The sequence below is a fragment of the Lolium perenne genome, chromosome 2, assembly GCF_019359855.2.
Source record: "Lolium perenne isolate Kyuss_39 chromosome 2, Kyuss_2.0, whole genome shotgun sequence".
NCBI lineage: Eukaryota > Viridiplantae > Streptophyta > Magnoliopsida > Poales > Poaceae > Lolium > Lolium perenne.
In genome coordinates, this window is record NC_067245.2 from 154,024,256 (window position 1) to 154,050,884 (window position 26,629).

The 26,629-nt window shown below is 44.0% G+C and overlaps 3 protein-coding genes across 3 annotated transcripts; 1 reads left to right on the plus strand and 2 right to left on the minus strand.

Annotated features, from left to right (window-relative positions):
- The first annotated feature begins 7,688 nt into the window (after positions 1 to 7,688).
- Positions 7,689 to 9,629, plus strand: LOC127321910 (uncharacterized). Its single transcript, XM_051350870.1, has 2 exons — positions 7,689 to 7,964; positions 9,269 to 9,629. Exons 1-2 carry the CDS (start codon positions 7,836 to 7,838, stop codon positions 9,368 to 9,370), a joined length of 231 nt encoding a protein of 76 aa, XP_051206830.1. The 5' UTR covers positions 7,689 to 7,835; the 3' UTR covers positions 9,371 to 9,629.
- Positions 9,630 to 9,966: 337 nt separating this feature from the next.
- On the minus strand, positions 9,967 to 16,798 carry LOC127321884 (uncharacterized). The gene is made up of 17 exons (XM_051350841.2): positions 16,470 to 16,798; positions 16,048 to 16,150; positions 15,843 to 15,912; positions 15,716 to 15,754; positions 15,503 to 15,620; positions 15,347 to 15,404; positions 15,189 to 15,253; positions 15,081 to 15,087; positions 14,945 to 15,005; positions 13,120 to 13,179; positions 12,971 to 12,990; positions 12,817 to 12,882; positions 12,298 to 12,465; positions 11,951 to 12,208; positions 11,315 to 11,527; positions 10,493 to 10,764; positions 9,967 to 10,398 (listed from the first exon to the last, which is right to left on the minus strand). Exons 1-17 carry the CDS (start codon positions 16,571 to 16,573, stop codon positions 10,257 to 10,259), a joined length of 1,824 nt encoding a protein of 607 aa, XP_051206801.1. The 5' UTR covers positions 16,574 to 16,798; the 3' UTR covers positions 9,967 to 10,256.
- A 7,275-nt stretch (positions 16,799 to 24,073) lies between these two features.
- LOC127322088 (uncharacterized) lies at positions 24,074 to 25,927 on the minus strand. Its single transcript, XM_051351045.2, has 3 exons — positions 25,338 to 25,927; positions 25,035 to 25,227; positions 24,074 to 24,939 (listed from the first exon to the last, which is right to left on the minus strand). Exons 1-3 carry the CDS (start codon positions 25,728 to 25,730, stop codon positions 24,413 to 24,415), a joined length of 1,113 nt encoding a protein of 370 aa, XP_051207005.1. The 5' UTR covers positions 25,731 to 25,927; the 3' UTR covers positions 24,074 to 24,412.
- Positions 25,928 to 26,629: the final 702 nt, after the last annotated feature.

Here is a 26,629-nt window from a genome sequence, read left to right on the forward strand (position 1 = left end):
GTGGACCCCAGTCCATTCTTTTACATCTGAAATACAATCTACTGCAATCATTGTTCTCTGCTGTTCTTTGCAAACAAACATCATTCTCCACACCATACGTTTAATCATTTGTTTACAACAAGCCGATGAGATTGACAACCTCACTATTAAGTTGGGGCAAAGTATTTTGATTGTGTTGTATATGTTCCACGTTGGCGCCGGAATCCCTGGTGTTGCGCCGCACTACACTCCTCCACCAACAACCTTCACGTGGCCTTCATCTCCTACTGGTTCGATAACCTTGGTTTCTTTCTGAGGGAAAACTTGCTGCTGTGCACATCACACCTTCCTCTTGGGGTTCCCAACGGACGTGTGCATCACGCGCCATCAAGACTGTTTTCTGGCGCCGTTGCCGGGGACCTGAAGAAAAGTTACACCACAGAGATCTCTAACTCCCACGTCAACTGCACGCCAGCAACGGTTTTCTGGCGCCATTGCCGGGGAGATCAAGACACGCTGCAAGGGGAGTCTCTCACATCCAATCTCTTTACTTTGTTTATTGTCTTGTTTTACTTTATTTTATTTTCTGTCTTGTTTGCTTTCTTTATATCAAAAACACAAAAAAATAGTTACTTGCACTTACTTTATTTACCTTTTGTTTATTTCATCATGCTTTCCCCTAAGTTCACTTTGAAAGATATATTAGTAGGGCGTGGGTCTATCATTGGAAGAGATAATATAGAAGAATTTTTCACTCATGTTAGTACAGTTAAAGATTTTGAAGATAGACACTTGGTAGAACTTGCTCCTACTTATGAAATTGCTACTGCCTCTTTAGTGCACATGTTGGACGCTAGATTTGTTAATCTTAATCCTATAATGCAACATATGTTTCTTACACTCTCTGATATGGAAGTAGGAGAAAAGAGAGATTTTGTTTTAGAAACCCTTCTTAAAGAATTTGGTGATGTAGCTAGAGAAGCTAGAAAAGTCTTTATTCAACATAAGATGCTTGGCTTTTATACCAATTTTGCAAATGACCTTGAAAAGATGGAAAAAGATAGACTAAAGTACACTACTAAAGTCAATTGTGAGGGGGAGATTAAAGTACCAATACCTTATAAGCTCTTAGGAATGCATGAGGCACTAGAAAAGAATTTTGATTGGATTGTTCCTGAAAATTTGTTTGAGGAGGATAGTAAGCCTAAAAGTAATGAAAGAGGAGCCTCTGAAACTTACATAGATAAGATACAATGCATTTTTGAGAAAACTCCCAACTCCTCTGTTGATGTTTCTTCTCTTGATAATACTTGATTTACACTTTCTGCGCCTAGCTGAAAGGCGTTAAAGAAAAGCGCTTATGGGAGACAACCCATTATTTTATTTCTGCAATTTTTGTTTTATATTTGTGTCTTGGAAGTTGTTACTACTGTAGCAACCTCTCCTTATCTTTACTTTATTGCATTGTTGTGCCAAGTAAAGTCTTTGATAGTAAGGTTGATACTAGATTTGGATTTCTGCGCAGAAACAGATTTCTAGCTGTCACGAATTTGAGTAGATCTCTCTGTAGGAAACTCACAAAAATCTGCGAAAATTCATGAGTAATCCTCAGATATGTACGCAACTTTCATTCAATTTGAGATTCTTCATCTGAGCATGTTAAGTGCCTCTAAAAAATTCATCTTTACGGACTGTTCTGTTTTGACAGATTCTGCCTTTTATTTCACATTGCCTCTTTTACTGTGTTGAGTGGATTTCTTTGCTCCATTAACTTTCAGTAGCTTTGGGTAATGTCCAGAAGTGTTAGGAATGATTGTATCCTCTCTGAACATGTGAATTTTTGATTATGCACTAACCCTCTAATAAGATTGTTTTGAGTTTGGTGTGGAGGAAATTTTCAAGGGTCAAGAGAGGAGGATGATATAATATGATCAAGAAGAGTGAAAAGTCTAAGCTTGGGGATGCCCCCGTGGTTCATCCCTGCATATTTCAAGAAGAATCGAGCATCTAAGCTTGGGGATGCCCAAGACATCTCCTTCTTCATCGACAACTTATCAGGTCACCTCTAGTGAAACTATATTTTTATTCTGTCACATCTTATGTGCTTTACTTGGAGCGTCTGTATGTTTTTATTTTTGTTTGTGTTTGAATAAATTCGGATCCTAGCATTCCTTGTGTGGGAGAAAGACACGCTCCGCTTGTTCATATGAACACTGGTGTTCTTAGCTTTACTTTAATGTTCATGGCGAAGGTTGAAAACCGCTTCGTTTATTGTTATTTGGTTGGAAACAGAAAATGCTTCATGTGGTGATTGGTATATTATCTTGAATAATTTGGTACTTGGCAATTTTTTTGAGCTCTCAAATAGATCATGTTTAAGCTCTTGCATCATGTAGTTTGAACCTATTAGTGGAGAACTACTGTAGAGCTTGTTGAAATTTGGTTTGCATGATTGGTCTCTCTAAAGTCTAGATATTTTCTGGTAAAAAGTGTTTGAACAACAAGGAAGACAGTGTAGAGTCTTGTAATGCTTGCAATATGTTCTTATGTAAGTTTTTCTGTACCGGTTCATACTTGTGTTTGCTTCAAACAACCTTGCTAGCCAAAGCCTTGTACTGAGAGGGAATTCTTCTCGTGCATCCAAAACCTTGAGCCAAAACTTATGCCATTTGTGTCCACCATATCTACCTACTATGTGGTATTTCTCTGCCATTCCAAGTAAATTGCTTGCGTGCTACCTTTAAAATTTCATTCCTTGTCTTTGCAATATATAGCTCATGGGAAAGTAGCTTAAAACTATTGTGGTAAAGAATATGTAGCTTATGTATCTTATTTCTTATAAGTTGCTTGTTGAGCGGTAACCATGTTTCTGGGGATGCCATGAACTGTTACACTTTTGTTGAATATCATGTGAGTTGCTATGCATGTTCGTCTTGTCTGAAGTAAGGGTGATTTGTCATGATTAAATGGTTTGAGTATGCATATTGTTAGAGAAGAACATTGGGGCCGCTAACCAAAGCCATGTATCATGGTGGAAGTTTCAGCTTGGACATTAATCCTCAAATCTCTTATGAGAATATTATCTGTTGTTGAATGCTTAAGCATTAAAGAGGAGTCCATTATCTGTTTTCTATGTTGTCCCGGTATGGATGTCCTCAAGTTGAGATCTATCAAAAACGAGAAATCAAATGCGATCTATCTCCTTGGACTTTTGTACAGGTGACATAGAGGTACCCCTTTGTGACACTTGGTTGAAACATATGTAATGCAATGATAATCCATGGAAATCCGAGCTAATTAGGACAAGGTGCGAGCACTATTGGTATTCGATGCACGAGGCTTGCAACTTATAGGATGTTTTATGCATAACACATATGAATTATTACTACCATTGACAAAATTGTTTCCATGTTTTCAAAATAAAAAGCTCTAGCACATAAGTAATCCCTGCTTCCCTCTGCGAAGGGCCTTTCTTTTACTTTATGTTGATTCAGTTTACCTACTTCTTTCCATCTTAGAAGCAAACACTTGTGTCAACTGTGTGCATTGATTCCTACATACTTGCTTATTTGCATTCATCATATTACTTTGTGTTGACAATTATCCATGAGATATACATGTTGAAGTTGAAAGCAACTGCTGAAACTTATATCCTCCTTTGTATTGCTTCAAAACCTTCTATAAAGAATTTATTGCTTTATGAGTTAACTCTTATGCAAGACTTATTGATGCTTGTCTTGAAAGTACTATTCATGAAAAGTCTTTGCTATATGATTCAGTTGTTTAGTCATTATCTTTACCATTGCTTTGAATCACTTCATTCATCTCATATGCTTTACAATAGTATTGATCAAGATTATGATAGTATCATGTCACTTCAGAAATTATCCTTGTTATCGTTTACCTACTCGAGGGCGAGTTGAACTAAGCTTGGGCATGCTTGATACGTCTCAAACGTATCTATAATTTCTTATGTTCCATGCTAGTTTTATGACAATACTCACATGTTTTATATACACTTTATATCATTTTGATGCATTTTCCGGCACTAACCTATTAACAAGATGCCGAAGCGCCAGTTCCTGTTTTCTGTTGTTTTTGGTTTCAGAAATCCTACACAGGAAATATTCTCGGAATTGGACGAAACAAAAGCCCACAGTCTTATTTTCCACGGAGCCTTCCAGAAGTCCGAAGAGGAGACGAAGAGGGGCGTCGAGGCGGCCACACCCTAGGGAGGCGCGGCCCCACCTCTGGCCGCGCCGCCCTATGGGGTGGGCCCCTCGAGCGTCCCCCGACTCTGCCCCTTCGCCTGTTTATTCTCTCCATCGCGAAAACCCTATTACCGAGAGCCACAATACGAGAAAAGTTCCAGAGACGCCGCCGCCAATCCCATCTCGGGGGATTCAGGAGATCGCCTTCGGCACCCTGCCGGAGAGGGGAATCATCACCGGAGGACTCTACATCACCATGCCCGCCTCCGGACTGATGCGTGAGTAGTTCATCCTTGGACTATGGGTCCATAGAAGTAGCTAGATGGTTGTCTTATCCTCTTGTGCTATCATGTTTAGATCTTGTGAGCTGCCTATCATGATCAAGATCATCTATTTGTAATGCTACATGTTGTGTTTGTTGGGATCCGATGAATATGGAATACTATGTCAAGTTGATTATTGATCTATCATATATGTGTTGTTTATGATCTTGCATGCTCTCCGTTGCTAGTAGAGGCTTTGTCCAAGTTGATACTTGTGACTCCAACAGGGAGTATTTATGCTCGATAGTGGGTTCATGCCTCCATTGAATCTGGGACAGTGACAGAAAGTTCTAAGATTATGGATGTGCTGTTGCCACTAGGGATAAAACAATAATGCTTTGTCCAAGGATATTTGTATTGTTTACATTACGTACAGTACTTAATGCAATTGTCTGTTGTTTGCAACTTAATACTGGAAGGGGTGCGGATGCTAACCCGAAGGTGGACTTTTTAGGCATAGATGTATGCTGGATAGCGGTCTATGTTCTTTGTCGTAATGCCCTAAGTAAATCTCATATTAGTCATCATGATATGTATGTGCATTGTTATGCCCTCTCTATTTGTCAATTGCCCAACTGTAATTTGTTCACCCAACATGCTATTTCTTATTGGAGAGACACCACTAGTGAACTGTGGACCCCGGTCCATTCTTTTACATCTGAAATACAATCTACTACAATCATTGTTCTCTGCTGTTCTTTGCAAACAAACATCATTCTCCACACCATACATTTAATCCTTTGTTTACAGCAAGCCGGTGAGATTGACAACCTCACTGTTAAGTTGGGGCAAAGTATTTTGATTGTGTTGTGCAGGTTCCACGTTGGCGCCGGAATCCCTGGTGTTGCGCTGCACTACACTCCTCCACCAACAACCTTCACGTGGCCTTCATCTCCTACTGGTTCGATAACCTTGGTTTCTTTCTGAGGAAAAACTTGCTGTTGTGCCCATCACACCTTCCTCTTGGGGTTCCCAACGGACGTGTGCATCACGCGCCATCACTATCAACAGCTCACGAGCACTAATCGTAGGTCCCTGAGCGTGCCGCCCGCCATGGAGTAGGTGCTGGAAGCGAAGTTCAAAGTCAAGGAGGGATGGAAACCAATGAATACACGAATATATATACCTAGGGAAATGGTGCCAGAACAACATCTAACTATAGTGGAAGGGTGAAAGGCTTTTCTTCTTCAAAGGATAGAACGAGTTCGTTGTCAAAGTTGAAATGGGTGTTGATGATACACTCGTGTTCATGTACAAAGACGCTGGCTTCCACCTCCAGATGTACATGCAAGCCACCTCCACTGAGGTAGTCTCAGCATGCAGGAAGCATCGCCAAGGCCTTTTGTGGAGGAACTGGGCATGATGCTGTCCATTAGGGTGTTCGGTTGAGCTTGTGTGACATGCTTTTGTTGACCAACTTATAATATTGACCTGATGAGACCGTTGAACTTGTGCTAGGGGTGTGTGCACCTGGTGTAAGTATGCTAGTAATGTTGGCATGTATAGAACAACTTGCTTTTGTTGCAGTGTTGTAATTTTTAGGCTTTAAGACTTGTCTGTTAGGTATTATATTAGATGTCAATATGATATGTCGTATGTGATACAATGGCATATATGATATGTGTTGTGTGCCGTGTGATAATCTCACCATATTTGAATGTGGTGAGAACATACCACATGTTTGGAACCAAAATAGCAATCAAACAGAGTGTTTTTTGCAGGAAAACAAACAATCTGCCACTTGGATATCAATTGATGCAACACATTGCAATGAGCTAACACCCAGAAAGTCTGCCCCAAGGAACCCCAAATTAACTCTAAGCTACCAAACGCGTCCCTAGTATATAATAATACTCTTCGAAATAGGCTTTCGCCCCGCTATGTTAATACAACAACCACTGAAAAGAAAACGTAAAATAAAGAAAAGAGAAACAGATCAACAAAAACGAAGGTGTCCCACAGCTGATGTGCCCTACGGAGAATTCCCACCACACTCCTACCACTCTGAAGCGCCACGTACCAAGCAGCACCTTCAAGAAGGAATGCGACGACGATGACGCTGCTGCTCGGAGTGGTCTTTGGTTTTCCCTTGGTACGCACAAGGACAAGGGAGGATGGCTTCACCCAACGCCCTTCCGGAAGGAAGGGTGGCGCCCGTGGGCGTCAGCACGTCGGTGTCGGCCAGACCGACAGAGATTTCTCTTGACCCTCGCCACCCCGCCCCAAGCGCTCCATCGTTTCCCACAAACCTCACCTCCCACCAACGCGCGCCACCACGTCTTCATAAACATCATCGCCATCTTACCTCGCAATGAACCGAGGCCTTCAAGACCAAGGAGGATCTTGAAACTGGGGAGTAGCGAGATAGTGGCTAGGCGGGAGGGAACTGTATTGGCGATACCCGTTCGGACATGTCGGCAAGGGGCAAATCAGGCCCTACTGGCATGGCCGAGTATAGACCCACCTAGACCATGCTCGTGAAGCCATGTCGGAATGTTGCAGGACATGCGCCTCCACCCCAGCTAAGCCCCGCTTCGGCCACCTCCCCCTCCGGTCGGAAGCAGCCCAGATGCATTCGGGCCCGACCCACCTAGTCCTAGATGGCCCCAAAGGGCCTAGATCTGGGCCGGGAGACCACCGCGTGCCGCCCCGCCGCCAACTAGCAGCACCATCACCAACTTGTCGCCCAACGTTGCGCCGCCCGAAGCCCCCGCTACCACCGGAACCATCTGCGACCGAGGAGCACCGCCGCCAAAGGGAAGACCCCGCCCCCTCCCAACGCCTGAGGAAAAGCCGCTCCACCGTCGCCGACACCTCGTGGGCTTTGCCCGACGGTCTGTGCCGACGACGTCAGCTGGGGACGGCCAGAGACGAGGTGGTTCAGGTTAGGGTTGGTCGCCCACGGGGAACGACGCAAAGGGCCGAACCATTTTTCCCACCTTCGGGTTTTCATAATAACATATCGTAAACTAGATACTCTTTAATGTATAGATACAACTAAATAAATCCTCACATTTTTTGACATATGATCAAGTTTATTCTTACATGGCACCGCACGGATCAGATTTAAATACGCGAAAGGCAAAGAACCACAGGATGTAGAGTGCTGTAGGAAAACACCGCACAGGGACCTCTCCAAACAGATGGCTTCCAGCTGCCGCTGCTACGTGGGCCCTTACACATGCCTTAAACCAGATTTTTCTCCCCCAAAATGAGAGCAAGAAAACACCGCTGAGACCTCCTCTTCTGTGCTGTCGCCGCCGCCGCTGAGAATTCCGAGATTCGGAGCAAGGGGAGGGGCGCGAAGGGAGGGGGCACGGCCATGTCGTCGCTGGGGACGTCCAAGGGGATCCTGGAGATCGCCAAGTTCGGGGTGTACGTCGCCGTCCCCGTAACCCTCACCTACCTCGTCGCCACCGACTCCAAGTCCATCAAGAAGCTCATGGGCCTCGTAAGGATTCCTTACCGATGCTCTCCCTTTGATTCACTTGTTAGATAAAGGATTAATTGGTAGTACTAGTTTCTTGGTATGGGGAAATTTAGAGGTTTTGCCATCCGGGCCACTCAACTGCGAAAGTGAGGGGAATATGTAAATTGGATGCCTATATTGGTACTGTATTGACTGTATGGTGGCTCCTGACCGTGGACTGGACTTTAGGACCTAATAGGAAGGATTGAATTTGAAATTTGTGGTTTAAGATTAGCAAGAAGGCTTAAACTGATAAACTCTCACTTGTGTCGAGCAATTTGATGCTGCTAGGTTTGTATAGTTGCAAAAGGAGAATTTACTGGTAGTGGCAGGCAAAGGGCTCCTTTAGCCTGCGAATTGAATTACTGCTAATAGGAACGGTGGTGTGAACGATGACCAGACCGAGGATAGTGACAACACCAAACAACACTTCGATGGCACTCTCCTTTCTAGTTTATGCAAATCATGTGGGATGCTTTAGTGGACCTGGTGCTACTAAGGAATTCAGCAAGCAAGATTCGTTACCGAGTAGAGAGAGCCTGGCAGTAGGCCTTGGAATTCATGGATTTAGGACTAATAAGAGGGCTTAGACGATCAGCTGTGTCAACCATTTTGCTGGGTGCTAGGTTCTTAGATGCTCGAAATATTTTGTTCATTTTTGAAGTGTAGAACTAGAGAGGATGTATGTCTTTAGATCACGAGCTGAATTACAGGATTATAGCAACGGGTGGTGAATGATTGTGGTGTCTTTTGGAAGTGTTGATATCTAGTTTGGTATAGGAAATCGACATAGCGCTTCATAATGCAAGGCATGTTTTGTTGAGGGAGATTCTAGAGAATGGTGCTGACTACCACTGGATGCCTTCTTCGGTGTCACTTCTCTTCTTGTTAAATAAAATCATGTAGGATGAAATGAATTCACCCTGGTGCTACCGTAGGGATTGAGCAAACAGTTTTTTTTCTTTCTTTTTTCGGGTAGAGCAAACTAAGAATTTTGATGTCAAGCACGTGAACTCAACAATCTTAGTTGTGGCAGTGATCTTATTTGCATGTATGGGATTACATCTCCATTTGTTGTTGTGTGGTTCCTCAACACATGAACTCATGTTGTTTTTAGGGAGGTTATACCTCATAGAACTGTTTGTGTTCCATTGCATCACAAAGTTACCAGAAACAACCTAGTTAGCAATGTGCTTTCGTGTATCCCTTGGTTTACATCCCCTCCATATCTTCATGACGGTGCATTAGAAAAACTCGAATTAATACTGTGTGTGCTCCCATCTCAGCGTCCTTATGTGGTTTACCCACCGGAAGGCCCACGCCCACCGCCACCGGAAGAACTTCGTGAAAGGGCTCGAGAGATAGCTCGCAGCAGGAATCAAGAGTAAACAAGTGGACCATGGTTGCTTCAGATAGTTCTTACTTGGATCATCTGCTGCACGAACCTATGAATCGACCCAAGAGGTTCAGGAAACAGGAGCACAAGCTGACTCGTGGGTGTATGGTTGTCAATAACATGCTTTTTCTGTTTAGTTTTGGAAAAAACCCACTTGGCTATAGCTATTCTGTTGTAACATTTCCTGTTGCTGATGTAAAATTATGAGATGATTGTCAGTTATGATGAAGGAGGAATAAATTGATCGCGTCTCTCGCACTACCCATTGCTCTGCTCTCGCATTGTCTCTCATCTCTATGCCATCCTTTTTCTCCTGTGAACATGGTTTATCCAATTATTGTCATGTACTGACTAAACAATATCGTTGAAACAAAACTGAAATCAGGAGAAGATTCGAAGGATAATTTTTGCACGGTGTTGTTCTTTACCATATAAACACACCCGCATTTTACATCAGTCAGTTAGCCAATCACGAACGGTATACATGTGAAATATTATGTTAAATAAATTAGCACTAGCAACATCTGAATTGTAACAATTTTTAATCAAAGAATGAGACCTGTAAGAGCTAGATATACATGTGAAATATTATGTTAAATAAATTAGCACTGGCAACATCTGAATTGTAACAATTTTTAATCAAAGAATGAGACCTGTAAGAGCTAGATACTGTACAGCCATCGCTGGCGGTGATCATTCTGTACTACATGTTATGGTCTATGTGCCGTGTCAGCAGCATCGTTTTGCCGCATGTTCATCCATCATGATGCATGGGAGTGAAAAGAATCCGACACCATTGCCTTCAGATTTCATCTGGATCGTGTCTAACAATTTGCACCATCGATCCATCCAGTCCCGTCTCTCTTATGTGCAAGGGGTTAATCTGTCCTTGGGCGACTAGCGCTTCTGAAAGATCCATTATACAGGGGTAACAGTGATCGGCCGATCCGTTGCCTCGGACCGATGCAACGCCAATAAAGAGCTAAAAAGGACAGCATGATAACAATCGGGACCGCCCATCTGCTCAAGAACAACGTCGGAAGAGTGATACAATCAGCCAGACAGCGTCTATGTATGTGTTGTACACTAGTCATCAGTGAAGAAGAAAGCTAACCTGTCAAGGTCAAGAACAGGGCTGTACACAATAGTTTCCCATGATGAGACAATGATGTGCCAGACGGGGTTGTAGTAGAGCGAATCGGATGACCAGAACAACCTTGTGTACGTCTCCAAGAAGATGAACATCACCCATGCAGCAACTTCCAGTAGAAGAAGCTTTATGACAAAACGCCCGATGACCACCATGATTAAGGAGAAGGCTACCAACCAGTTGAAGAGTTTGTTGTTGTACTCCCTAACGAAAAGAGCACGGGACCTTGCGAGCATCTGGAAGCATGCACAGGAATAAGAGTTTGGCTAACAGAAACCGCAAGAGATAATATGTAGGCTTCGGTAAGAAATGTCCAATGAGTACACAGCTAAAAAAATTCAACGAGTACAGTAGGAAACATGCATCAAGTTTTCCCAACTCAAATACATCATCCCTATAACAATGTCTAACTTGGCAGAACAGGAGGGTAGAAGAAGGTGAATAAATTTTCTCTTTTCCCTACCTTTAGTGTCTAGATGATTACTCCCTGATTTCCCATTTATATATCTAGTTCTAGATCCTTACTACTTGAATGAATGTTCACTTTAGCATAATAAAACAGCAAAAGATAGAACTAGAAGCAGCAGAACAAAGTAAAACGCGATTAGCCATGACGAACTAAATTGGAACACTATATAAGAATATAAAGTGAAGAGGTGATTTGCAACTTCTCATGTCTAGGCAAACAAATAGTGCGGTATGCTTTAATATCTCTATGCATTCTCCCTAAAATCCACTTAGTGATATCCTCTATTATCGAAGATATCTTGTGGTCAAGAAATAAACCTTTGACATTCGATGCTCATAGTTTTCCTTGGCAGGCCCCACACACTCCATTACAAAGCTTTGATTGCAGCGAAGAAATCCTGCATTAAATTTTGCCATGGAAGGAAGCTTCAATGCTTGAAGGTGATCCATTTTGTCTTCACACTCTGAGAACCTTGCTTCACAAAACTTTGATGACTGATACTCATTAGCTAAGCCATAGTTTCTGAAGACCTAAAAATAATACCCAATTAAGTTAATTTATATATTGAAGACAATATCTTTGATTCCATATTGCATAAGCTGCAAGTTGCACATGATTAATCTATAAGGGCATGATTATCACATAGGAATTTTACAGGAGATGATTCGATTCCAGCAACAGTCTCGGAAATGTTCGGAAAACAGATTAGACACCACACAGAACAGTACTGAACATAGCTTATGGCAGCTACTAACTAGGAATCCAATGCCATTGCAAAATAAAATACAAAATTATCAACTAATGCGAATACATAGCATTAAATTGAGATTCAAATTCGTACCAATAATTTTCAAGACAAACCAATTGAAAATATAGATATGGCTATCCATTTGATTATCTGAACATGGGTCATATGTAATTAGAAATGCATAATTAAATTCTGTCAAGAGAACCTTTTTGATTTCTTCATCAAGATTGAGGAAGGACTGAGCAGCATAATGTTTACCAAAATGCTGCTTGTCGAAAAGCTTCCTAGCTTCATCTTCTGCCAACACATGAACCTGCTGAAGTTTATCCACTGATACTGGCAGACCCACTCCGTCCATTCTTTGGTTATAAACCTTCAAGCAACGTTCAAGAATGCCCTTATTGAAAACTTCAACAAGCGACCCAGTTGATGGAATTTCACCTTTATTCAAAGCCTCGAGTATCTATAACAAAAGCATGCAAGATCAGAGAATATTTTTCAAGAAAATATTACGATTAAAGATACATCAATAATGAGCACAATGAGCATTACCTGCCCTAGGAAGGATACAAATTCTTTTCCATTTAGAGTTCTACCCTGCACAATTTTTGGTTTTATCATGGATGCAACTAACTGTTTCAATTCATCCCTCCTCTGTACATATAATGGTTCAAGTTCTTGGTCCTCCATATCACATAACTTCGTTCTTTGTAGATGAGGCTGGAAAAGAAAAGTCTCATCTTCTCAATGATGTATAGGTGTAAAGACAAAAGAGCACTTAACAGCATCATTAGAATGATCAAAATATATGCAGTTGTAGGACAACACTAAAGTTGAGGTGATTGCTACCACATATATTAATATACAGCTAAAAAGAGTAACGTTAAGCATACAAGTGTTCCCTTGCCAAACTCACGTTTTATGCTTCTATTTGGCAGACAGACACTAGATAAATTTCATGCGCACTGGGTGATGTGCATTAATGTGGCATATTTTGTGTTCTCAACCATTCATGCCAATCAAATCATCAATACAGCTCATGTAATGTAGAACATGGAGTCAGACGTTTACCTGGGGCAAGCTAAAAGCAGTACTGTTATCACCCATAATTGCCAAAGAGTCTCTGATTTGGTTGACCTAATATAACATAAAAACCCACTTTTTTTTAATCAAACGTGCATATCATATTTTCCAGTCAATAAGATATAGCTTCAAATAATGTTACCTCATCAATATATTTGTCTCCTGTAATAATACATTAAAATAAGGTTAATCCAACTGCTCAAAAGATATTTCCACATCCAACAGCTGCGAAAGGAGGTACTTCAATTGCAAAACCGCGAAAAAGTAGTCAGCCATATAGTTTGAACTAACCATTGCTGTTAGGCACCCGTTGGAGAGCTTCATCAACCATCTGCTGTACAGATTTTCCTTCTGTTGAAAAATTAAAATTTTGAAATTATCACAGGAAGTTTGACCAGACAGTATATTATCCTCAAAGCAACATAACCAACAAATGGTAAATGCAAATGCTAGACATGACTAAACAGTGAGTTATGCGAGAAATGTATTTTTTTACTATTGAAAGTCTAAAACCCACGCTCACTACTTAACTGACAACTTTTTTTTTTTTGCGAGTACAACTATTTTTTTTTTAAATGTACATACTTCAAGGAACAACAACCAATTCGCTAAACGAATGCAATTTATGAACTCCATGCCAAGAGTATTTTTGTGCAAAGACTGATATTTATGTCTCATCTAATGGCATCAGTGAGATAAGTTATTACATACATACTGTCATTGCTACTGGTCCAGGGCCTCAGTAACTTGTCAATGGGGTCTCAGAGGAGGGAGGGTATGCGGCCATGACCCAGGGGACGAGAGAGATAGAAGTTTGGAGACTGGATCAGATGTTTACTGTTAGTTCATTTTAGTTTACTGGATAACCAATGTACATGCTATCCCTTTTTTGAAAGAGAAGATGACTTTCTTAACTAATCATATACTCTATTTCATATTTAAAACTTGCTTCGGGCCCCTTTACTGATGTCTGAGTTGCTACAATCAGTTAGAATTCTGATGATCTGTTCACTGATACACCAATATTTCTCCCATAAAAATCTAATGGATCTTGAAGCAGCACAAGGTAAATAAAACAGAAATTCAGCACTAGCTTCACACTTCTACTATATTCTAGGTAGTTTGGTCTTTAGTCATATGTGTTGTAGTAATTTCTAGAGTGTTCTAGTGTGGGTTGTAACCATGTTATTTGTGTTTGCTTTCCTAGTTTCAATCAGTGTTCTCTAGAACCTTCTAGCTATAAGTAGAACTAAGTAGTGGAGGCTCATGTGGTCCATAAATAGAGGTCCTTGCCTCTAGCTATGAAACCGGACTATGGGTGTGTTTGGTTTATGCCTAGTGTTGCCCTACCAAATATTTGGCTAGCCAAAACTTTGGTTGATGCTTTGCTTGTCCATAAGTTGGCCAATACTACCTCCATCCCAAGGCTAAAGGCTTTTTTTTTTAAAGTCAAACGAAATAAAGTTTGACCAAACTTTTAGAAGAATCTATGAACGAATATGATATTTTGTAGATACCACATGAAAATATATTTCATTATCTATCTAATGGTATTGATTTTGTACTTTTCATGTTAATGATTTTTGATAAAAACTTGGTCAAACTTAACATAGTTTAACTTTCTGAAAAAAAATAGGCCTTAAGCCTTAGGATGGAGGTAAGGCTAAAAAAAATAAACTAGAGTTATTAGTGGGGCATTGGCATGCCAAAAAAATTGGCAACCATCCAAACACACCAACTTTTTGGCCATAGGAAATAAATTCGTAGAGTAAAGTTCGGTCACAATCCAAGCACACCCTTAGATCTTGTGTGTTAAGAGTTTGGTATGAACTCTTAACAGCCCCCGCCCCTAGAGTGATATCTAGCTCAGCACGTTGGAGTGGTTCCTTCAACACTTGTGCTGTACACATTATAGCAGCAAGGTGAAGTTGTTCCTCCACAACCTTGTACTGCTTCAGGTGGTAAACTCTTGACAGCCCCCGTCCCTAGAGCAATATCTACCGCAGCATGTTGAAGTAGTTCCTTCTTTTGTGTTGCTTCACACCTAGTATTTGATACAGGCAAAAATAGATATCCCATGATACAGATAATCTAATTAATACGCAAAACAACTTACGGAGGAAATCCCTCTGGATCAGCCAGAGAAGTTTTGCTGGCTCGAAAGCAACATCTTGCCCCTGCAGAAACAGGAAAAAGAATTTACAAATAATGTTCTATTTTCATAATACTGAGTCTGGTTAATGAAGTATTACCTTCACTCTTGTTTCCACAAACCAGATAGAAAAAGAAAACCGTGTTAGAACATTAGCAAAGTACATGTTAAAATGGAAACTTCCTATCAGAAATTGCAGCAACCAAACCTTCCATAGAATTCTTCACCAAGTTCAACAGCAAATGATAGTCTGGATATATCAGCTTCGCGAATCTGTCACCAAAGCATGTAAAATCGATGTCTATCAGATTGCTAGGGTATCAAATATGAGTTGAGGTGAGGGCATCAAGGACCATAGAAACGCACCGTCTCAGGGAGATTGTAGACAAGAAGAGAGCTCAAGACAGCTGCCAGAGCAAATATCCTAAGATGAAAACAAAAGGTCGAAAAAACACATTTTACATCTGAACCAGAAAATAGTAGTAACGCATAGTCATTGCACACTATTTGTAGGCAACCAACCTATCATCATATACATTCGATTTCCCAATGCTCTCAAATCCTTCAGTGTCCAGGTAAAGGACAGACACTTTGGAGCCATCAACATCGACCTCAACGGGAGTACCCCAAATCCATATACCTTAAAGATGTTCAGCAGTGTGTAGATATCTCCAATTAGCATACGGGGATGGCATTTATAAGGGTAACAATGGTGGCATTGGCAGCCCTTCTTACCTTTTGTTTTGGTATCTCGCATGTGACCAACTCCAAAACCTGCAGAGCAAATTTATCATCCCCAGTGGCCTAGTCAACATAACCATTAATCTGAAGCATGATATAGAAGACCAGAAGGTCCGTGTACCTTTATCACATGATAAGGAGAGAAGCTGGTTGAGAAGAAAAGATTTTCCGGATCGATATGGACCAATAACCTGATTTGTCAATATATCGCAGAAACATAGAGCTTAGTCGGTGCAAGGACAAACATGTAAAGACGACACTAGCTAGGAAAACGTAAGAATTTCATGAGGATGACAGTTGGTTCAGATTCTGAACTTGGTGCATACAGAGACAGCGGCTATTGGAGTTTTGATCCTTTGAATTGCCTCCAATCCTTGTTTTGAAAGACGGAGCTTAGTGTGGCCATAATCCGGCTCCACTATCGGAAACCTGCATAATTGCCATCGATCAAAACTCACAAGTTCTGACTGCTGCAAAGATGGCTGTACAGCATACATACCCAGCTGACAAACAACATTATTTACTTCTACTAGTCACCCTACGGTACAAAATGAAACATGACTGGCACGCGCGTGATACTTGTTGTGAGGGCGATAGCCATATATGCGAATGCGCGATGCAAGCGGACAAGCAGTAGCGCTAAGGAAGAACAATGAACAGTCCTACAACCTGGAGCTGAAGGCTGAAGCTACAATTTAAGCGCCGAGTCAGACATCAAACGTCACGAGTAAGGAAAATGTGCACTTACGCGCGTTCGAGCTCACCCGCATCGGATTCCCCTACCGCCGCCGCAAGCATCGCCACCACCGCCGCCGCAGCCCATACCACGAGAGCACACCTCGGCCACCCCATCCCCGCCGCACCACCCAGTCACCCCTTGTGACCACGGCACGCGCGCGCGTCGGCACTCGCTACGTACCCTCCAGGCTCCAGTTCCCGCGGCCGACGAACGTACACCGGACACCGAAGCGTTCTCCGCGGGCAGGGAGGAACACGCCGAGCTGAGGAGAAGGGAGAGATCCGGCGAGCGGCGGGCAACGGAGGAGGAGTGGGAGGCGGGGTGATATAGCGGTAAGGTTTTGGCCTTTTGGGATGGCACGCGGCGGTGGGTTTCCCTCCCTTTTGCTTGGAGGCGGAGGGGAGGGAAGCCAGTCCAGCCAGGAGACGTCGAGGCGACGCGACGGTGGCGCTGGTCGGCGTGTGGAACAGCGCAACTTTTTTCTTTCTTTTGACATGGGAACAGAGGAATCGGTTAGGGAGGAATCCGTAACTAATAAATGGCCTAATTAAGTGTCAGGATGGCTCAGGCACCAGTTGGCCCCACGTGTCAGTCCAAGGTGGAACGTTTTGTGGCCTTAAACGTATGGGCCGTGGCCCATGAACTGCAAATAAGGACATCTAGGCCGTCCCGACCCCTAAAGATACTCAGCCGTGACATCTTTAATTAAAACTTGGCCACCCACCCGCCCACACCGCACCATCGCTACCGTCGCCTCCACAGACATCCCGCAGCCTCTGCTGCCCCACTCCAACTTGCTTGTCGGAGGTTGTCGTTGCCGGAATCAAGCCGCCACCGACCGCGACCTCCTTCGAGCCCCTCCATCGACTTCCGGCGGTCTCAAAGCCCCGCCTCCCTCGATCAATCTGCCGCAGATGCTGCATGGCCTAAGGTTGTCGCCTCCCCGGCCGCCGCCGGGCTCGATCTTTCGTCGTCGAGTCTTGTGCATCCATGGTGATGGATGAGGTCTCCACTCTAGCTCTCGATGTCGTCGGAGCCCTTGAACCGGCGGTTGCGTCCTTCCCTTCTCATCCTAAGGACATACCACTGGCGTTTTTCACAATGCCAATAAGGTATTTATTTTCATTTTTCTTGTTGTGAATGAGCTATGACATACATGTCGGTGTATTTATACATTTGAAATACGTAGTCCCGTGAATAAGTGCAAAAGTAGAGCTCAGATGGACAGAGGATGAGGAAAATGCATTGTACTTCACATGATACTTTCAATGAATTTTAGCAAAAAAAATCATTAGGGCTTTAACAATTCCAACAGAAATGGAGAAGCTAAATCACTAGCATCACCCTTAAATAAGTGGCACATTCTTGTTGTGCGTTCGAATGTTGGCTAGGCTTGATCAAGTGGAGAAGTTAAAGCACTATGATATATGCTACTGATTTGTTTTAATTATGCTCTATGCTACGGATTTGTATGCACTATGAGAATATGCTATTGATATGCTATTGATATGTATGGCTATGCTATTTACATGCACTTTTTTTTGAACCAGGAGAGACCCGAAGGGCCTGGAAGCTTTATATTAATACACAAGAGGTGTACAATATTACAGAAGACCCCAAAAGATTTAGAAAATGATACATAGGTCCCTAGTTTATGTGGAGGAGACACCTCTCTGAAAGATCTAAGAAGCAATCAGGTCCCTCCCTATCTTCTCTGCCGAGCCGGAGATCAGCTGTACCGCCGTCGAGCACCGTCGCGGGGACGGAACCACTTGCTTCAGTGCCGACGTTGGGTGTGGCCACTGACCAATAAGAAGGCATCTGATGGAGGTTGAAAGGATGTCGGAGCCCACCGGCTTTAACAAACGACACACAGTCGTCGAGATGAAGCTCGCCGATGTTGCTTCCAAGCTTCGGAAATCCCAGACACAAGAATTCTCACTAACTCCGTCAATGTCGAGTAACCCGCCCTCCAGCACAACACCCCTACCACGGGTGGGAGAAGGCGGGCAGAGATTGTCGGAGAAGCGAGGATTCGGCACAAATTAGCCGCAAAAGCCAATATCGTCGTTGTCTTCATCTTCCTCGTTGCCGCCACTGCTGGCCAGGTCGATGCCGAGGACGCCGAGGACGTAGCTCTATGGTGAAAGGTGCTTATTACCGAGGGCCTCGGCGGGAGGAGCAGCCAATATCCACCCCCACCTGAGGGGCTTGACATCGCCGCTCGCCGATGCCGCATCGAATGAAAGAGAAAAGTCTTCCCTACAACACTAGAATATAACTTCACCGTGTGCATAGTTGTTGAAATATATGTAGGTACACGGTGTACTCATGACTCACTCGAGATCGGAAGACCAAGATCATAGTTAGATATAGTTTGATAGGTTTTTCGGTTATTTGTGTGTGTGTATCATGAGGCAACAGTTGGAGAGGGCTTGAAGAGTTGTGGAAAATATGTGTACACAGCATCACCGGTAGTACCGGTGCTGAGAGCGGTAGTACCGCTACCACCTTCAGCACCAGGTACACGTCAGCTGGAACCTCTGTGACGATACTACCGGTTCTCCCGCGGAACCGGTACTACCGCTTGAGGTACCGCTGCGTTACCGGCCATATGGTCCTTGCCCCCTTGGAAGTGTTACGGTATCTGTGCGGTACCACGACCGGAACCACTACTCGAATCATCCTTGCATGTGATTTGCGGTAGTACCGGTCGAGGTACCGGTCAAGTACCGTAAGTACATCCCAACATGCGGAACTACCGCACCTAGTACCGCAAGGGATCCAGTACTCAAAATACCTATGCCGTTACCGCTCGCCAGAGCGGTAGTACCAGTCGTGCGGGACCAGTGGAACGGCTGGTTTTTGAACGACCCGATATATGAGGGGTCTTCTTCCCCAGCTCGCTCAAGCATCTCTTCACTCTCTCTCCTCCATTGTTGTTGAGCTCAAATCTTGAGGATCTCCCTCTCCATCCAACCAATCAATCCCATACTTTGAGGAGTGGTGGAGGAGATCCCGATCTATAGTTTCACCAAGAAAGATTCCAACAATTCCACCTAGTCCTCTGTGGATCTTGTAGCTAGGGTTCCTTTGTGGGATCACTTGGAGATGAACCCCTATGGAGGTTAGCTTGGTGTTGTGCTAGCCCCATAGGGTGTTAGGAGCCTCCGGTGTTGTGGAGCTCGCCCCAACCTTCTGTGAAGGAACTGTCGCCTCGACCGGCCTTGATAGTGGAAAGGTGAAGACTTCTTTGTGGGGTTTTCACGAGAAACAAGGTGAAGCCTTCGTGGCTGTTGGCACCTTTGTGATCCACACCTCCTCAACACAGACGTATTCCCTTTTATGGAAGGAACTGTGGTAAACATATCGTGCCTCGGCTCTGCTACCGTGCACCCGGTTGTTTCATTTCTCTGTCGTTCTCTTGCATTGAATCATATTAGGATCACCGTAGTTGCTATAGTTGTCACCTATGCTTCCGCATCGCCTAAAACTAAAAAAGCACTAAAATTGGTATAGCGACCATTCACCCTCCCCCATATAGTCGCGGCACGATACATTCACTGAATCATCGGGAGGAAGAGGCCCATGCTCCCCTCTGAATCACAATCGCCCGAATTCATCCTTCCCCACCCCTCACCACCTCGGTCGGCCGACGGGAGAAGGACGAAAAGAGCAAAGGTGTAAAACAGAGGAAGGGAGCAGACCTTGGGCTTATTAATGGAGATCCTTGGGGTAGAACTAGGCGCCACCGTCTCCGACCGTTGGAGCAGCTTGCCGCGCGGCCACCACCACCGTTTGCACTAGATATTACCCAGAAAAACGGGTGCTCGACTGGATCTCGCCGACAAAACCTATATCTACACCTAACTACTACTCCGACGCGTCCCCTCCCCGTCTCCTGCCGACAGAGCTGCCGAAGAAGGGTCGGGTTCGGCCCAGTCTTCGACGGTCAATGGACAGAAGAAGGGGATGGAGAGAGAGGGGTGGGAGAGAAAGGGAGAGCGACTGCATACACGAGCTTTGCATGCACAATTTACTAAGTAATAGGAGAATGAACCTACTCATGGAAGCATCCTTGAATGCATGAAGGTATGAGTTGCTTTTGAAGTTTGGCTTTACAAGATCATGTAATGAGATTGCTGGATTGAGCCATGTACATCAAATCTAAAATAGAAATTTCATATTATCCGAAAACGGAAATTCCGTTTCCATGTTATTCCGCCAGAAAACAATGCTCTGTTTTCATTTCCGTTTTTGCTAAAAAGAAACCATTTCCATTTTCGTTTTGCAAAACTTCATTTCCGTTTTTGTAATTTTGTTCTACGGAGTACTATTTGTTCACGAAAAATATGAAAACTTTCCGCTTAATTTTCATCCCTACGAGTACCTACGAACTATGCTACTTTATCTTCAACATTTGGGTTGAAAAATAATCCAAGCATATGTTCCCCCAGTTTGACCACAGCCACGATAACCAAATGCCTAAATTTATCTGTGAGCAGCCCAAACAGGCCCCGAATAAGGAACAGAGGTCGTCTTCCCAAGCCAGGCATGAATGGCAGAGGACGTATCCTATGCACCCATCCATTTGGTGAAATATGTGCACCAACCTACAAAATACATGTAAATATACTGTAAAAAATATGTTTATGAATGTAGATACATCATAGATCTACAATGCCACAAAATTTCGATTTCAAGATCCAAGTACATATCACGAACTAGAAAGACAAATCATGTTTAAACAGTACTTATTTCTAGTTGGGCTGTGAATTCAGCCCATTAATATCACAAGAGCTAAATTTGTTATTTTTATTTTTCAAGATCTGTCTAAGTTTCGATCAAGTTTTCTTTCGTAGCATTGCAGATATATGTCGTATCTATGTGCTAAATTATTCTCAGATTTTTTCTATAACTTTTTTCATGTAATTTATACGTTGGGTGCATAGGTTTCATCAAATGAATGGGTGCATAGAATACATTCTCATGAATGGCAAGTGCCGAGCGTTATCGCCTCGACATCGGGTTGGCCGGACCTATACTTGTCCCCTCCACACCGCAAGAGGCCAGAGCGCGCGGGTTCTGATGAAACCGCAAAGCGTGATCATGCATGGCTTCCAAGGTTTGCCATGGCACACACGGAGGCAAGCACGATGTACAGATGCCATGGCCGAGGCGGCCACAAAACGAAGAAGCTTTATTTACCGTTTGTCGCGTTAACTTTACCCTTGGACTTCGAATTGTCTGCTTGCCCCGGTCAAAATATTTTCTTGGAAGGTCGCAGATTTTACCTTGGACGAGGTTTTTTACTGCGCGTGGAAAAAACACCAAACCCAACGCAGTGTCGAGCGCCTTTCGAGATGGCACGAGTGCAGCGCAGGCAGCGCACAGACCTGCTCCATGCCAGCCATTGTCGCCGCCGTGAAAATATTTAGTGTCTGTCGCGCCTCAATGACACTGGGCCCTACGCCTGCTGCTCTGTCTGGTACTTATCCAACGGCATATGCTTATTTTGTGCTTTCGATAGGAAACGGCAACGGAAGTTTGAAGAGAGACTTTCTACAGATTTGAAGTTTTGTAGAGTACTCCTACAGTAAGTAGTACTAGGTGATAAAGTCTATTTTGAATTTCATCTTACACATATTTTAAGTTTCAAAAAAATTGAAACGAAAAATTCGTACATACATCTTCACGTGCTACGCGCTCACAAAGTTGTTTCATAAAAAATGGACTTGTCATGTGACGTGTGTAAAAAAGAGAAAACTTAGTCCTAAAAATAATGCTTTTTACAAGATAAATTTTCTCTTTTTTACATAGACCACAAAAAATATTAATTTTTCGTGAAACTTGACGAATGCACATATAGTATGGAGATGTATATGCAGAATTTTTTGTCAAATTTTTTCGACCACTCGAAATATAAGTTTTTGGTATAGGGAGCATACGCACCCGGGAGCCGAATTGAATTTCCGATGGGCCGAATGGGCCAAAGTTAAAAGCTAAACAAGAACGTTGTGTTGAGATGATTGGCATACATGATTGATTACAGCAGTGGTACAATAATTTACAATAATTTCCGTACTACCTGCTCAAATGAAGTCGCAAGGCTCTCTCATACGGTCATGGAGTTTTCAAGATCAACAAGTAAACATGGTACAAGAATGTTGACGGGTAGCAGATCAGATTTCTTTTTTTTTTTTTTTGAGAAACACAGTACAAACGCAGACGCTCACATACACGCGCATACACTCACCCCTATGAACGCACACACGCACACCCCTACCCCTATGAGCACCTCCGGAAGACTGAGCCGGCGGATTGGATCTTGAAATTGACGAAGTCACCACAGGCGCCTCGCTGTCGACGGGAACGTCGCCTCCCACTGAATGAATATTCCGTCTTTATGAGACACACAGATGTCAAACCTGTGGTTTGAACTCTGGTGGGCTGGGGGTACAACCACCCTCCTAACCACCCAACCTTAGGTTGGTTCTCAGCAGATCAGATTTCACTCCAGCAATTTATATACTCCCTCAGTTTTTGTACATTTCAACATGTTTTAAGTTAAAGTTTATTAACTTTAATCAACTTCATATCCCTCTGGTACAGTTTAATATGCACGCAAACATTTTTTAGACTAACTTTGATCATTAATTTGTTCAATAAAATGTAAATATGTATGTCTATAAAAGCTAAAAAGGTTCCTAATAATATAATTTTTATGACATATAATTCATATTTTAGATCGAAATATTGGTTGAAGTATTTTTTTTAAACTACTTGTGTGACTTTAAATGGATCCAGAGGAAGTAGAAAATTGTAGATAGGTCACTAAATTAAGATCGCTAGATTTATCTTGATATACAGTTTAATAACATATTAATTTAATATCACATATGTTGCTATTTTTGTGTTTTAATTAAAATTAAAAATGTTAACTTAAAAAAGAAAATATAAACTTATTTACGAATGGAGGGGTAAGTTATTAAGGGTGGTGAATCTTGCACCTCATGCTCCGTCATAGCATGGTACTACTCCCTCCGCTAGAAATTACTAATGTTAGAGAACTAGTTCAGTAAGACCAAGAAAATTCATAACTTCTCTTCAAATTATTGTATGCAACAATAGTTGTACATGCAAGAGAGAAAAGAGAAAAAAACATGCATTAAACAAGTGAAGACAATAAAAGATAGATCTTAATTTCTAATAGTATAAAAAGTTAAAAACCACTTATAACTTCTTTGATTAAAAGATTTCTAAAAGAAATTTATAGGATTCTTACCCACAATTTTTTCTTTCTATATAAGCCATCTGATTCAAAGGATTGAACTCTCCATAATTTCTATGAATTTTTTTCTATACTACAATCTTATAGAATTTCATCAACAGGTTAGACCTCTTGAAAAAAATTCTATATGTCTATAACAACTATGACATGTATTCAATTTTTAAAATTTTCCAATGTGTTTTCTATGATACAACCAAACGGACTCTGCAGCTAATTTCTGTTTTTTTATTCATGTAGGATTTAGCATGTCATGACATACTATTCGTGTGTTTTTCTTATTCTTGTACTTCTAAAATTCTCCGAATCCCCTTAATCCTTGTAATTCCTAATGGACTGACTACATTTTTCTCAATAAAAAGGGGCGAGGAATACACTCATACTAACAAAAAACTGCTAGACTATTCCTAGCTCTCCCCAATTGTGGAAACCAGAAAAGTTGCTAATGAAAAGGGAAAATAGGCGTTTTTCTCTTGTCCAGAAAACCGGACAAACTGCGAAAACGCCAAGAGCTAGACCTCGGACGGATCAAGAAACCAAGAGGAAAACAGAGAAAATTGGAGAGGGAGAGAGAGAGCTCTTGTCTTGTGCTAAGCTAGTAACGGATCGGAGTTGGAGTACTAGGAACTATCGGTAATCGGTAGCTATTCAACTGCCGCTTAGCTCAGAGCACGGAGGCGAGCCCGGCGATGGGCCTCTTCTTCCTCGCCTCCGGCCCCACCGGGCGCCACGGCGACGGCGACACCACCACCGTGATCTTCTGCTCCACGATGCTACCGTCCTCGTCGCGGGCGGGGGAAGATTCGTGCCCCTTCGTCTTCCGGTCAAACCGCAGCTCGAACTCGCCGGTGAAGCTCGCGGCGGACACCGGCGTCGGGGACGGCGGCTTGTTGTCGTCGGAGCAGCGGACGTGGGGGGAGAGCCACTTGGCGCGCATGTACTCGGGCTTGCGCCAGGGCGGGAAGTGGAGGCCCTTCTTCTTGAGGCTCTGCCGCGCGGCCTCGGCGGCTACGGCCACGATCTGCCCCAGGCGGCCCGGTGTCCCGACGAAGAGCGACGGCAGCGTCTGCAGCACCGCACGGTACGCCTTGGTCGAGCGCGCCACCTCGAACTCCGACCGAAAGTCCACCTCCACGATCAGCCTCGCCGTCGACGTCTCCCCCAGCACCGCGTCGATGTACTCGTGCTCCCCTGCATACGGCCGGTGGAGCGTCAGTGACGATGATCTTTCTTAAGCGGAGTGCGCCAGTGAGTCCGACTGCGTTAGGCGATGGTGGCTGGTTTACCTGCGGGGAAGGAGGGCGTCTTGTCCCAGCGCGACTTGCAGACGCCGGCGTCGTGGCCGAGGGCTCTGAGGCCATCGGCGACGGCGCGGCGAACGTCGGCCTTTTTCTTGCCGCCCTTGCGGCACCGCTCGGCTATCCTGGACGCGTCGGCGAGGAGGTTCCGCTCCGCCACGCTCGCGCTCTGCACCAAACCCTGTGACCAAAATAAAAAAAAGAGGACGAGTCCTTGGTTTTCAATCAACTCCGACGAGCAATTAATACCGGAAGTGGCGTGGTTCGTGACTACTCCGGAGAAGGTTGTACCTTTAGAGCCTCCAAGGTGTCTCCGGCGAGGGCCTTGGAGGCCGAGGAGGGGGCGGAGTGGCCGGAGGGGAGGAAGTCGAACGCCTCGTCGTCGCTGCTGTCGTGGTGGCCGCTCCCGTTGAAGCAGTTGCAGCGCCCGCGCTGGGGTGGTCGCGAGTCCACGGCGGCCGCGTCCTCCATGAAGCTTAGAACCATGCGGTCCAGCCCCAACGATCCCACCTCTGTGTCCGGTGGCTTCTCGTCCTTGCCGTCCCCGGCCTGCACCCGCTCCGCCGAGGACACCCGCACCAGCAGCCTCCGGAACACCGACACCCTAGCGGCCGGCGGCGGCGGCGGCCTGTGCTCCATCACGGCGTGACCGTGGTGGTTCCTCAGCTGGAACGGCAACGGCATCAGTCGCAACGCCTGCAGCGACGCACCCCTGCCACCCACCTCACCCAACCACCTCACTTGTCACTACAAGAATGGGGCGCGAATACCACGTGTCGATAGAACGAGAGGAAGTGTGTGAGCGTCGTGCTACTGTCGGCGCAGCGGCGGTTCACCGGAGGAGGCCATGTCCAGCGAGCGGAGGAGGAAAATGCGGGACTGATTTGTTAGCTTTCTCTCGAGGTTTTATAGACGAGCTAGAGAAGAGGTGCATGACGTGGTGGACGTATGGTACGTGGCATAGTGGGTCGAGGCGTTTACGGAGGGTGAGGACGACGTTGACAGGTGGGCCCAACAGGTGGCTCACTGGCTCATGGTATTTGCTGCCGTTGTGAGGGAGAGAGGCTCACTCCGTGGGCGCGGGATAAAAATGACACACTTGCCCTTGGGTGTGTATATCTAGGCCTGTTTGATGCAACACCATATTTTAGCTCCCATATATATCCGAGGTGCAGAATTGGTGATCAGGTCAGTGAGATGAACCGTAGTGCAATTCAGATCGCAAGGGAAAATTTTAAAAATTGTATATTCTCAGCAGAGAGGATCTAGCTAGGGAGTTCTCCAACATCTACAAGATAAATTGGCCATGGCAAATTAGAGAACTTGGTGATTGGTCATACTTGGTGAAATTCTCTCCCCATATCCCTGTGGAACAAGTGATTGAATACCCCAGGTTTCGATTAGCTAAGGAAGGAGTTACAGTTTCAGTCACCAAGTGGTTTGATGACCCAGAACCTGTTGAGATTCTGGCTGAGACTTGGATTCAAGTTAGGGACCTGCTTCCTCCATGGTGTGAGTGGAATATCATTAACTAAGTTGTCTCAGTCTGTGGCTTGCTGAAGAAAGTGGACTGGCAAAGCATC

Excerpts from the sequence above, each read along its gene's own strand:
- LOC127322088 (XM_051351045.2), bottom strand. The coding sequence starts at position 25,730 with ATGCCGTTGCCGTTCCAGCTGAGGAACCACCACGGTCACGCCGTGATG. Across the intron at positions 25,228-25,337 it reads ACACCTTGGAGGCTCTAAAG|GGTTTGGTGCAGAGCGCGAG; the intron begins GTACAACCTTCT and ends TTTTGGTCACAG. Across the intron at positions 24,940-25,034 it reads GACGCCCTCCTTCCCCGCAG|GGGAGCACGAGTACATCGAC; the intron begins GTAAACCAGCCA and ends GGCCGTATGCAG.
- LOC127321910 (XM_051350870.1), top strand. The coding sequence starts at position 7,836 with ATGTCGTCGCTGGGGACGTCCAAGGGGATCCTGGAGATCGCCAAGTTC. Across the intron at positions 7,965-9,268 it reads TCAAGAAGCTCATGGGCCTC|CGTCCTTATGTGGTTTACCC; the intron begins GTAAGGATTCCT and ends CTCCCATCTCAG.
- LOC127321884 (XM_051350841.2), bottom strand. The coding sequence starts at position 16,573 with ATGGGGTGGCCGAGGTGTGCTCTCGTGGTATGGGCTGCGGCGGCGGTG. Across the intron at positions 15,755-15,842 it reads CTCCTTATCATGTGATAAAG|GTTTTGGAGTTGGTCACATG; the intron begins GTACACGGACCT and ends TTTGCTCTGCAG. Across the intron at positions 10,765-11,314 it reads ATGAGCATCGAATGTCAAAG|ATGCTCGCAAGGTCCCGTGC; the intron begins GTTTATTTCTTG and ends GCATGCTTCCAG.